The sequence below is a fragment of the Phalacrocorax aristotelis genome, chromosome 3, assembly GCF_949628215.1.
Source record: "Phalacrocorax aristotelis chromosome 3, bGulAri2.1, whole genome shotgun sequence".
Lineage (NCBI taxonomy): Eukaryota > Metazoa > Chordata > Aves > Suliformes > Phalacrocoracidae > Phalacrocorax > Phalacrocorax aristotelis.
In genome coordinates, this window is record NC_134278.1 from 111,823,120 (window position 1) to 111,836,512 (window position 13,393).

Sequence of the window (13,393 nt, forward strand, 5' to 3'; positions counted from 1 at the left end):
TTTGGGAGTCATCTTTACTGACATTGCCAGAATAGCTAGGATCAGATACTGTCCTGTGGTGCAGCACTGGTTGTTGAAGCAATTGTAATATTTCTCTTTTTTGTTAAAAAAAAAAAAAAGTGCTTTCAAATTTTAGAATTTCAAATTTAGAACTTCCCCATTTACTGCTTGAGTTTTTGAGCTCCATAAGCGCATCTGATTTTTGTGGCTCTTTACAGTGACATAAAGCAGCGTGAAAAGCTGGTGCCTGGAGAGGGGGAGCAGGAGGGAGTCCTTTATTACACAGCTGTTGCCGAGGAGAATAAAGATGTACTGCAAAGATGGCTGCCCTGCAGTGTTACTTACTAGGAGGGATTAGGAACACTTCACACTGGAGATAGAAATGATAAAGTGAACCGGTTTGGTCCCCTTTGAAATGTGACTGGTGAAGTTAAGCCAGCAGTGGTTCTGCTAAGTGCCCTGGTTTAGCAAGCTCTGTCCTAGGCTTTTCTGGTACAGGCTAAGGATGACCAAATTCCCCACTTCTCTTCATCTGAATGCCCTCAGGGAGATACTAGGTTTTGATCTACACTCCCCAACTTGGTTTATTTTTATTTCTATCAACAATATGTTTAGAAAGTTAAAAGGAGTTTTGGCCTTATGTCAGTACTGGGCATTTTGGATTGCTTCCCCCATTCCTGAGGCTTCTGGATATTTCTCATTGCTGCAGCAGGACATGAAACTTTGTGGACTGATAATCCATTGGCATGGGCAGGCTTAAAAGAGCACATGCCATTTCTTGAAATCTGGGACATGCAGACGTGCACATGTGTGTGAATGCTTGCTTGTGAAGGATACAGGCATCAGCTAGCAATGTTCTTTGTTAAGCAGTCTGTAGAGCCTTTGCTGAAAGATGGGGAGAAACCTGGTGCACCGGCAGTGGTACCCAGACAATGACAGGGGTACCGAATACTAGCATTTCCTCAGCGGCTCAGTAACTTTTGGGCTAGTGATAAAGTGTACACAGTCACGAAGAAGGAAGCAGGACATTTATTCATACCAGAGACAGAAAACAGGAATTTATGCTTGACTGGGCTGGAATATGAAGGCTCAGAAGTCCTTTGACTATAACCAGTAATACGTGTTTTGAGAGAAAAGAAAACCCAAAAGGTGCCCTTCCCACAGAAACATTTTTATGTCACCCTTATCAGTCGTGGCCTTATTGCCTAGAAGATGGTGGCCTGTTTCTCCTAGCTGGGTGTTGTGGTTTAGCCCCAGTCAGCAACTGAGCACCACACAGCCACTCGCTCACTCCCCCCACCCCAGTGGGATGGGGGAGAGAATCAGAAGAGCAAAAGTAAGAAAACTCATGGGTTGAGATAAGAACACTTTAATAATTAAAATAAAACAGTAATAATAATTCTAATAGTATAATCAAAAGGGAAAAATAACCAGAGAGAAAAATCCTCGGGGGGGAGGGAATCAAACAACAAGTGATGCAACCACTCACCACCTACTGACCAATGACGCCGGTCCCTGAGCCATGATTGCTGCTTCCCCTGGCCAACTGCCCCCAGTTAATATACTGGGCACGGCATCATATGATATGGAATATCCCTTTGGTCAGTTTGGATTCAGCTATCTTGGCTGTGCCCCCTCCCCTCCCAGCTTCTGGTAGTTCACAGAATCACACAGAATTACAGGTTGGAAGGGACCTCAGGGATCATCTAGTCCAACCTTTCTAGGAAGAGCACAGCCTAGACAAGGTGGCCCAGCACCCTGTCCAGACAACTCTTGAAGATGTCCAATGTGGCCAAGTCAACCACTTCCCTGGGGAGATTATTCCAGTGGTTGACTGTCCTCACTGTGAAAAATTTCCCTCTGGTGTCCAATCGGAATCTTTCCAAAAGCAACTTGTGTCCATTCCCCCTTGTGCTCTCCATGTGACTCCGTGTAAAAAGGGAGTCTCCATTTTCTTTGTAGCTACCCCTTAAGTACTGGTACATGGTGATGAGATTCCCTCTGAGCCTCCTTTTCTCAAGGCCGAACAAACAACAAGCTCTGTGTTGCTTCCAGAAATTTTCACTCTAATGCTGCATTTGCAAATAAGCTTAGTGGCCATTTCAGCCCCTGTGAAACCCGGAGCATGGAAATTTAATGTGGGTCCCTGGACTCCAGTTAACTACTAGTTTGCATGCAAAGACAGACTTTGAGGATGTAAATCTGTTGCCTCATTCAAAGAGCAAGCAGCTGAGCTCAGGTGGATGGGAACATGCGGCAGTTTCTGTTCTCCTTCATTTCTGTATCAAAGGTTTGCATCAAATAAAATTATTGCAGTCAGGGTACAGATTGAGGAATCTTCCATCTAATCTGCCCGCGAATTGTCAAGCTACTGTGTGCGGGGCGGTGTCGTAATATGGAACAATGACTAAGCGTTACCTGCCAGAAAGGAAGGGCGGCGGGGGGGGGGGGGGGGGGGGGGGAACCCTTTGTCATGGTAATAACTCTATACTCACTGCTGAATGCAGAGCTGTCTCAAGAGGAGCGGGTCTTTCCAGCTGGCTAAGGGCTGCTGCAGTAACAAGCAGTAAGAGCTCCTGAAGGCAGATGATGTGGAACAGAAATCCTCTCCCTACACATCCTCACAGGTGCTCTCACCTTCCTAAAGTGTGAAGGGCTGCTCCCCATGATACCATCCTGCTGGTCATCTGGCTGTATGGAGCTGGCCGTGTTGCTATGCAGTAGCATATTTGGGGTGGACAAGAGTAGATGAGTGCTTTAGATCCAGTGGACATACACTACCAAGTGTTGTGGAGCAGTCCGCTTGTGGGAGTTAAGTGCTGCGTCTTGGATAACACTGAACGTGATTCACAAGGAATAAAATTTTAACTCTTGGGTCATTCACATCGCAGAAATATATTTCAAATAAGTTTAATTTTTTTGGCTAGAATTATAGTTGTTTCTGCTTCTGTGGTGACAATCACAATCACCCTTGACAGTGCTTTCAAACATTTAGGAAGTGGGAAATAGAGTCAGTGTTCAAGGTGATGGCAGGCATCTCCCTTCCTCAGACTAGCACCGTGATGAAGACATGACTGGATTACGCTGTTGTTACTCCTCTGATGGACTCCCTAACAGAGCTCTGTCAAATAATTTATCGTGGAGATGAAAAAAAGGAGCCTGACAGCATTAGACCCACCTTTGTCAGTGTTCTGGGAAGTGCTTTTGCTCTGTGTGTTTGTTACTGGTCTTTGGATAGTTGCTTCTGGCAATTCTCACTTGATTAAGGATCTTCACTGTAGATGAGCTTAAATGCTAGCAGAAACAGCTGGAAGAACTAGGAGCTCATATTAGGAGCTAATTGATAATCTGAGTGGAGATGCATGCTGCTCTCAGGGAGTGGGCCCATCATTAAGACTGGTGTATAACTGGAAGTCGCATTGCAAGTCAGGACAATGGAGGCCATAGCCACAACTAGAGACAACACTTGTTTGGAAGAACAGCAGAGCAGGCTGGAAAGTACTGCAAGAGAGCACAGATGGGAAGCATAAGGTAGGTATGAGAAAGAAATGAATCATGCTAGGCTGGACCTTGGAGTCAGCTGGATAGCTGCTCGTGGTCTTGGTGGGTGCAGGCTGAAGCTTCAATTAGTGAATGAAAGGAGACAGTGCACAATTCATCCTGTCTTTGCCCATCCATGCAGTGCACTGTCTCAGTTCATACCTATAGGTAAAAATGCTGAAATACTTCCTAATAATCATTCACACTCAGAGTTGCTAGCATTATTCCAGAGAGGCTAACAGAGGAGGTGGTACATCCAGGATGATCATCTCTCTTTGCTTGGTAGCATTTAGAGAGCCTTTGGTGGTACTTAGTTCAAAACAGAATGTAAATTTGTTTAAGTTTTGATGAAGATGGTGTTAAGTGAGAGAGAGCAAGGAAGCTTGCAAACGTGGCCTTTAGATTCAAAGCTGTGAAAAATGTCGGTAACAAGAATGATGTAGTCCAACAACTTGAGGTTCATAAATGGTTTCCCTGAAGCATTGAACCTTTCACAGGATAAGAATTACAGGTCTTCTGTACCTGTGTCATCCTGAGGAGATACCCTCTGCTTTGGAGTGGAATCGGGTGCCATGTCTGTATAACAGAACTTCATCGCAAGGGTTGCAAATTTGGTTAGGTTTTATTTACAGCATGATTATGTGATATAAGGAGGTACACTAAATAATCCAGTGGACAGGAAGCTGCTAACCCAGGTAATGCAATGGCAGGTGTTTCAGTACCTTTGGTACCATTGAGGAGGCAGGAGTATTGCCATGATAAATTTAATGAGTCCTTGGTTTTTGGTTTTGATTTCTGCCTCTAGCTGTGTTTTTATTCCATGTTGTGTAAGCATATCTTGTTAATCTGTAAATAAAATGAGTATGTGATAGAAGTGAAAAATGAGTTTACAGAAAACACATTTTAATGCAGGCCTAAACGATTTCCCTTAATGTCTATTTTTAGCTGGGTGGGTGCACTCCTTTCCTTTTGTAACCCAGAGGCACCTCTCTCATTTTTTTTTTTTAATGTAAATTAGGCCTCCCACACCATTAAATCATTTTTTATTGACTGTTGAGCCTGCAAAGAAATGGACTGAACTTTAATATGCTACATTACCATACCATAAAATACAATTTGTAGATCTTATTTAGATTCTGTGTTGCTGCACTTCTTCTAAATAATTGTTATTACTGAAGAAGATTTACAGGCACCACTGAAAGAAAAAGTACTCTCCATTTTGTATGCACTGAAACACTGGCTGTGCATGATTTCACATCTAAACCCCCTTGCTCCTGATTCTTTTCTGAAATGAAACAAGTCACATTATGCTGTTAGTTGCTAATAGAGCTTTTAATATGGCGGTATCCAGAACTTCTGCTGACTTCAAACAGTGCCAGGATTTCACCCCTTCTTTTGTGCCGCTAAGTTTGTGCTAACTTTGCGAATGAAGTGTTTATCTTCAGGCTAGGAATCGTCACTTTGCACATCCCCATCCTCATTATTGCCACATGCACAGCATCAGCTGCCATGCAGCAGTTGACAGGAAAATACTCTGTTACTTGGGAAGTGCAAGTAAAATACTGTCCTCCCACAAACTTTTGAATAAGGCTGTGCACAAACTCAGCTTGACAAGGTACGCGGCCTTGCTTTCTGTTATTATAGATAGTTGCAGCCTCTTGGAGCCAAGGAAAGGGATGCATGCCGAGATTTTATGATTAACCAGAAAGAAATTTATATGAGTCACTTTTAAAGAGTATAGCTCTTACCAAGTAACTAATGTTTTGCTCATGTTGACAGCCTTGGAGAATGCCATTTATCTGCACCACAACCTAGGGATGGCTAAGAAATATTCAAGCATTTTCTTGATGATGTCTTGCCCATCTTCTAGAAGGACCACTTCAGAAGGGGAAGGGTGTTCAGCCATGCTATCATTTCAGTACATGATCGTTTTCAGTATGCCAATAGAAGTGCTATTTGTGGTCTCAGTCTCATGTCAGATAGGCCAAGGAGGAGCCTTTCCATGGACTGCCTGTGAGATGCTCTCCTCCTCACCTCTACCCAGCAAGCTCCATGTTAGCATGCCAAGTCCCCACAGCCATCTGGGTCTCCCAGTGTTTTGAAACTGGCAGAGTTTCAAAGCTATTTAATAAGAATTTTCAGGGTAATTTCCCCCCTGACAGAGACTTTCTGAGAATATTCACTACCTTTAAAAGTCAGGGCATTTAAGGTTGTGTCTAATTTCAGAATTATTTATCTAAATCTGGAGCCTGAATTAGTCACTTCGAATTGGACTCTTAAACTGTCAATACTTACCACATTGCTACATCAGTTAAAAAAAAAAAAAAGGGCTTTGAGCTTTTGCAGTGATAATGTGTAGAACACAAATAGGTTATGGACCAAAGAGCAGTGGCTGCTGTATGAAGAGAGAGAACTATTTTATATACATACGTGCATACGTACATGCATACATATACATATATATCTATAAACAGTTTCTCTTTTCATTTCCATGTGCCAGTGAAAACCGAGTATCACTTTTGAAGCCTTTTGCAAGGATTTGATGCATAATAAATCTAGAATTATAATAGACTATTTCATTTGGAAGGGACCTACAATGATCCTCTAGTCCAACAATTATCTAGTCCAAATCCTAAGAAATGTTAACATTTAACCATGAGATACATAATGAAATTTATGTTTAACTTGAGAAACTATTTAACAAATTGACAGTCAAGCACATTAATATGCCTGTTTTTGTTTTTTCCTAAAAAACCCCAAACCATTAAGATAGTTGCTGATGGTTGAAGAACTGACTGAAAAGTCTCTTCCAAGAGCTCTTTTTGGTTTTTCTGCAGAGTATATATGAGAAGTAAATGTGTGAATACACAATATAAATAAGTCTCTGTGATAAAAGTCTTTTGATTTTAATGGTCTCTGAAAAGTTAAGAGACAGCTATCATAAACTAGACAAATAAGCAGAGAGAAACACTTTTAATCATCTTTTAAAATGTGGAAATACTCTTTTAAACGAGTTACCTAATATCCCGCTGAGTCAGATGTATCCTATTACTCTGACATGTTTAAAGTTCTCAGTAGACAGTGATGGCTTATTCCGATCTTTTTCTTTAGCCCAGATTATTTGGAAATACATATAATGGCTCCAAGTGGCTATCAGCCCTGCTTCCTTGTGCTCAGTTCAGCACTGTTTACATTCCTGGTTGAGGAATCTTTAAGTCCATCTTGTGTCAGGACAAGACCATGAACATCCATATAGAGCCCTTAGCATTAAAAAAGATCCATCCAGTGAATCCACTTGTGATAGTAAGTACTAACCATAGTAGTAAGCACTGTGCAGGATCATAGACTCATGTTTTGATATGCTTAAGGGAGATGATACGTAATTAATGTGAAGAAAGGTCTCTGACTTATTTCAACTAATGGTAGGGTGTTTTTTGGTTTTTGTTTTTGTTTTTAGCTGAACTCTTCATGGAACAACAGCATCTCAAAGAAGCAGGCTTTTGTATCCAGGAGGCAGCTAGTCTTTTCCCCACATCTCATGCTGTACTGTACATGCGTGGGAGGCTTGCAGAGATGAAAGGCAATTTGGAGGAGGCTAGGCAATTGTATGATGAAGCGCTCACAGTGAATCCAGCTGGAGTGGAAATTATGCACAGCCTGGTGAGTTTGCAGGGGCTCAGCTCCATTATAGTATTTATGTTCCTGATTAACTGTAATAAGAGGGAAGAGGGCTCATGCTTCCTCTGGATTCCATTGTCTTCCTAATCCTGAGAGCAAGTGACTGTTCCAAGAATAAATTGGGTAGCTTGAACCTCTATTTTAAGACTGGATTGAATGTTTTTAACTAATTAGGACTTGTGTCAAAAGTAAATATTTTAATTGACAAAGGCTGATAGTTTTGGAAGTCAATTCATTGCTTTGTCTTTGCTGCTTTTTCTGTGAACTGTTATGCATTTTAAATAAAGAGTACACTTATGTTTGAAAGATCTGAACTAAAAAACTACAGAATATATAGATGAGGTTTGTAAACCTTGGGTTGGAGTCTTGTGTCTACTCAAATCAAGATAAACTATGAGTTTACGATAAAATGAATCTGTTATTGTCTTAAGCTGTGGCTTAGCTCCAGCCTTGTGCAGGGGCAGTGACTCCACATTTGTGGGGTTTTTGGTAACACTCCTATCCAGCAAGTATTTTTTCTGTTGCACCATCCCCAAAACAAACTTATTTACAGAGACAGGCCCTAGAGCTTAAAAATAATAATACTACAGGGAGCTTTGTGGAAGACTAAACCCACTTCTCTTATGAAATCAGGACAGTTAATCATATTTCATCAGTGATGTGTCTTGTTAACTGTAGCCCTTACTCTGCGATTTTAGAAGTCTTTATTGACTAATTTAATTTTTACAGGAATTCTATATCCATGTGACCATTTTGTGTCTTTGCTAGCAGATTTGTATTTCCTGGCATAAATTTTGTCCTGATGAGGTTTGCAGGCAACTCCAAAACTGAAGGGGTATCAGTGCACAAGAGGACAAATGTAAAATGAAGTTATAATTGAGAGAAATAGTAGAACCTACAGGCAAGGGATTAGGTATTTGTTAATAATGAATGTTCAGTGCAAAACCAGCAAATGAATAGCCGGTGCATATATCAGGAGAAGTTACAAAACAGCTGTGCACGTTAGGCTTATATGGGTCAATAATATTACTTTGTTGGTGTGATCCAACCTTTACAAAATCGGTTGGTAAAAGCCTGACAAGATAGAATTGTGTTCTTTGCTCAGTTAGTGTCATGATTTCAGACAAGTCACTGATATCTGAGCAGCCATCAAATCAGATGCCAACACAATACTAATATCTTTCATTTTTGACTTATTTTATGGGCAGAACCACATACTGTGTCTTCCCATTTCAGTTGCTTGCAATTTTCTGAAACTATAGTCATTTGAAATAAAAATTTCTGAGATGCACATCTGCTCTGGCCCAGTTTACTTTGGAAAATGTCACCCAGCGTGGCTTAACTCTTTCTGAAAATGAGGCTCAAGAATAGGCCTTAAAGGCTGCTGTGACATCTCCTTTACTGTGCTTCGTTGTCTCCAGGTTTTGTCAGGAATTTGTTGTCTTTGTAAAATACTCACGTGCTTTTTACCGTCCCTAAGAAAAATCCTTCCTAGGTTATCCAAGTTATAACCTTTAAAAAACATGTTTTATACATGCTTAGTAGATGTGTATTTCTGAAATCTCTAAGGATTCTGTGAATGCTCATTGCCCTCAAATCACAGTAAGCTCCATCATCTCTTAGTCAAGGAATGGAAGTAAAATTTAGGAGAGGTTAAAAGACAGTGAGATGGGGAATTTGGGGACAGAGACTCAGTCCATAAGCAAGTAGGGAAGAGGAAAGATAAATTGAATAACAAAGTGAGAGAAATAAAGTTAGATAGAAAACAAGATCAGATAGGTAACACTGGATAAGACTGGATAGATAAGAAGAATGAGACTGGGTTAAGGAACCAGGCCGAGACATGTTGGAAAGGATGAATTAAAGGGGTCGGTCTTACAAGAGAGACAAAGGAGCATGAACCTGTAAGAGTACTTCCACTTCATAGCCTTCAGCTCCTTAAAATTCTAAATCTTCCCATCTTGGTGCCAGCAAATATCAGTGAAAATCACTTGCATAAGCACGTGCCTCATTCCCTTTAGCTTGGCCATGCTGGCAGCCTGTGGTTTACACCTGTTAGCTAAGATAGCAAAGGTTTGGTCTATCCCTGCTGATATGAATCATAGCAGTAGTTATAGGGTGCCACATAACGGGATTCCTTTGTATGCTTTTCCAAAAGCTAGGAAATTGCACATAACAAATTAGAAGCATCTGATGAGCACTATAGAAAAGCCTGTAAAGAAATTAATCATTCTGCCTTCAGAACAGAGCTGGAATAATGTGCAGTAAACAAGGCTTTTAGGGCTATGCATCAAATAAAGAGGGCAAAAATTAAATATTGAATGGCTGCTAGCTAAGTGATTTTGTCCTGTGTACTGAATGAGACAGCATCCCCATGGAGAACTTAAGACAAGGTTTATGCAATTGAGGATATAATGGAACAAGTGGTAAATTCTGCATCTCCTCAAGGCCATCAGAAGAAGACTGGATGCCTTTCTGAAATGTATGTATTAGCCAAGTACTAGCTGTACTGTTATTAAAAATACAAGTTCTTGAGCACAGTATGTTCAGTCCCCTACCAGAGGGAAATGTATGTCTTGGATTATGCAAGAGGCCAAACTAGATGATCAGCTAGTTCCAAGTGGCTTGAAACTATGCAAGACACATACACAGGCAGCTGAAATTGAATTCACACATGCTGTTTCAGTGCTGGTCTTCCGAAACATTTGAGTACATAGTTTTCCCACTGTAGTAATACTGTTGTGGATGTGTAATAATTTAGGGAGAGAGGGTCTGGTTATGAGAATTACTGTTTGATTTGGATTACAATTGCCATCCAACTGACCTAGTCCACTTTAAGGGAAAACTCTGCTGTAGACAGTGCAGATCCCTGGTGTATCAGCATCAATTAGCAAAGTAGTCATGTCTCTTCCCCTGGGCTCTCAGAACTGGGTTGTCAAAGCTATATTTGGAAAATTCCAACCTGAAGAGCATTGCTGGCTTTAAATGAAGGGTACAAATCTAGCAATGAGTGAGTCCATCAGGTGTCGATAACTTCACTTTTACACAGGGTAGAGTCACCACCATAATAAACACAAGCTCTTTATTTGTGTAGCTGAAAATGGCTGTTTTACTGTGGCAGTAGGGTGTTTACAATAGCTGCCAAATCAGTGTGCTTTCCATATAAAGCATGCTGCTGCGTGGAAGTGCAGCACTGTACAGCAGGACTGCAGTGCTGACCGCATCTGATGAGGTGGGTAGCACATTCTGCTTCATTGCAAGGGCTGTTGGCACTCATTGTCCAATGCTGTGGTTAGGAAATCACAGGCACACTGAAAATACCACATAGTCATGCTGCTTCTTGCTAGCACTTGCAATTTGTAAATGATGCCACAGGGTCGTTAAGCCTGTATTAAGTATCCACCAACAGCTTTTACAAAGGAAATACTACAGGCTAATACCTAATCTAAGGAAGCACATTTGTTGAGGAGCTCTGTTTTCATCTAGAAAGAAACACACAGAATTAGTTTTTGGGGTTATTAGGAGTATACTTACCTACCAAAGTACTCCTGGTGAGGTATGGAGCTACTTCTTTGGTTGAACAACTGTTTGCTCTCAGAAACAATTAGCTTGGCTTGGCCCTTAGAAACTGTACATACTCTAAGACCACAGCTCTTTTTAGGAAGTACGACTTGCTAGTGTTTTTTTTCCCACATTTCTTCTCATTCTGTCTCACATGTTTCTGTCGTCACTCTCTTTACTGGAACAGTACTGTTCTTTCCTTCTTCTTCTCTTTCATTGGCTCCTTCTGGGGCCTGCTTGCCAAGATCATAGAGCAATTCTCTCTCCCAGGGGGGCTCATGGAGTTTCCACTGAGTAGGTATCTTCACTGGTCCAGAAACAAGAGCTTAGCCCCTATCCCCTTATCTTACACTGTGACTAGGTAGCCGTGCCAGATGCTAATCTCTGACAGCATGTTTTTAAACCAAGTAACCATGGCTTACTTCTTTCAGTATGTACCAAATTTGGTTATATAACATCATGATATACACAGCTTTGGGACGGTGATAACAAAACTGACATGTGCCCAACCAAGTCAGAAAATATAACATAAGCTGGGGCAGATGACACCTCCTTGTAAAGCTATACACAAAACCACCTACCTGTGTGTCACTAGAGAAAGACATCAAAATTTGCTAGTTCCCAGCCACAGTGCATTCAGTACCATTTTCCCTGTTGATTCAGAGGAGGAAATCAATGCCAGCATGTTGGATTTGAGTCCTAAAGCTCCATAAGTAATATTGCAAGATAAACTAAAAACAGACTGACATTCAGAACATTCAGAAGACTCCTGCCCAGCATGCATCTCACATAGCACTTTGTCAAGTTAGAGCAATTCTCAACATGATTTAGTTCAGGGAAGAAGAAAGAGAATCATGTATTTAAAAGGGAAGGAAATGGGCACCCTCATCTCCGTCACTGTGCCAGATTTAATGAAGAAAAAAAAAAAAAGCAAAAAAATACCATCAAAACAAAGAAAAAGTTTGCTTTACTCAGAATTGAGTCTTATTGCTTGTAGTGGAAGATCGTAATGATTCCTGACTTCTCTTGAAGGCTGGGGCAAGGATGATAAGGTTGTTATCATAATGCCACATAGCTGTCTGCACTGCCTCATCCCTATGCTCGATAGCAAAACAAAGTGAAATATATATTGAGTTTTGTTTGGTGAGTTTTTGTGAAGGTTAAAACGGAAAGCAGTCTTCATAATGTATTTCTGTGTTCTGTTGTGACCACATAAATGGGTGGAAAACATAATCTAGTGAAATGTATTTGATTTGTTCCATAATCAAGTCAAACAGAATATACAGGTAACACCAGTTGTGCTAGTGATGAGAGTTCTGCTTTTTCTTAGAGAGACTGTTGTTTGTACCACAAAACATAAGATTGGCAGCCATGCAGAAGGGCTTTACCGTCATATAGTACCCTCCAACTGAAGTTGGAAAAAACAAGCTTCCCACTCACCTGAGTTTAAGTCACCTAAGCTGGGCCAACAAATCGACTGTAGGCCGTTTTGTGACCCTTTTTTTCTGAGATTAGAGTAGATTTTGGCCTTTCCTTAGGAAGGCCTAGTTATTTTATGGAGAAGTTTCTGTGGTAAATACAGTTTGGGAGGTATCAGCCACCTAGCAGAATCATGGAATGGTAGAGATTGGAAGGGATCTTGGGAGATAATGTGGTCCAACCCTCTGGTCAAGCAAGTTCAGCTAGAGCAGGGTATCCAGGACCATGTCCAACTGGCGTTTGAATATCTCCAAGGATGGAGACTCCACAACCTCCCTGGGCAACTTGTTCCAGTGTTTGATCACCCTCACAATAAACAAAGCTTTTTTCTCATGTTATATGGAATTTCTTGTATTTCAGTTTGTGCCCATCCAGTCACTGGATACCACCGAGAAGAGTCTGGCTCCATCTTCTTTACACCTTACGATCAGATTTTTAACCATACTGGTAGGGTCCCGCCTGACACTTCTCTTCTGCAGGCTGAACAGTCCCAGCTCTCTCAGCTTCTGCTTGTATGACAGACATTCCAGTCTCTTAATTATGTCAGTGACCCTTTGCTGTACTCTCTCCAGTATGTCCATGTCCTCCTTGTGCTGGGGAGTCCAGAACTGGACGCAGTTCTCCAGGTGTGGCCTTACCAGTGCTGAGTAGAGGGGAAGGATCACCTCCTTCAACCAGCTGGCAACACCCCTTCTAATGCAGCCCAGGATACCATCAGCTGCTTTTGCTGCAAGGGCACATTGCTGGCTCATGGCCAGCTTATTCACCACGTCCTTTTCTGCAAAGCTGTTTTCCATCCAGTCATCCCCCAAAGTGAATCTGAAGCTAATACCAGGAATTTTTTTTGCAAGTAGATGCTAAATGTAACATTGGCATGACTATACTGGGTCAGGCCAGCGGTTCAACTAGTCCTTCTCTCCAACAGCAGCATGAAGAAGAGCCTAGGAAAGAATGAGAGCAGGTCAGGCATATATGGTACTTCTGAGGTTATGACTTAGCTCAGGGACATCCTGAAGTAGACATAGATTCTACCTGCTTAGTAATTCACAGTGGATTTCTTGTTCATGAACGTGTCTTGATCCTATGTTAGCTCTCAGCATTCACGGTACCTTTTGGCAAGGAGGCCTGCAGGTCT

The 13,393-nt window shown here is 41.4% G+C and overlaps 1 protein-coding gene across 3 annotated transcripts in view; it reads left to right on the forward strand.

The window, feature by feature from the left end:
• Positions 1–13,393, forward strand: part of TTC7A (tetratricopeptide repeat domain 7A) — a 184,957-nt gene that overhangs the window by 138,226 nt on the left and 33,338 nt on the right. For all 3 annotated transcript variants that reach the window (XM_075089097.1, XM_075089096.1, XM_075089098.1), the window contains one exon: positions 6,998–7,200. In XM_075089097.1, coding sequence (XP_074945198.1) covers positions 6,998–7,200 — 203 coding nt within the window. The remainder of the gene's footprint in view (positions 1–6,997; positions 7,201–13,393) is intronic.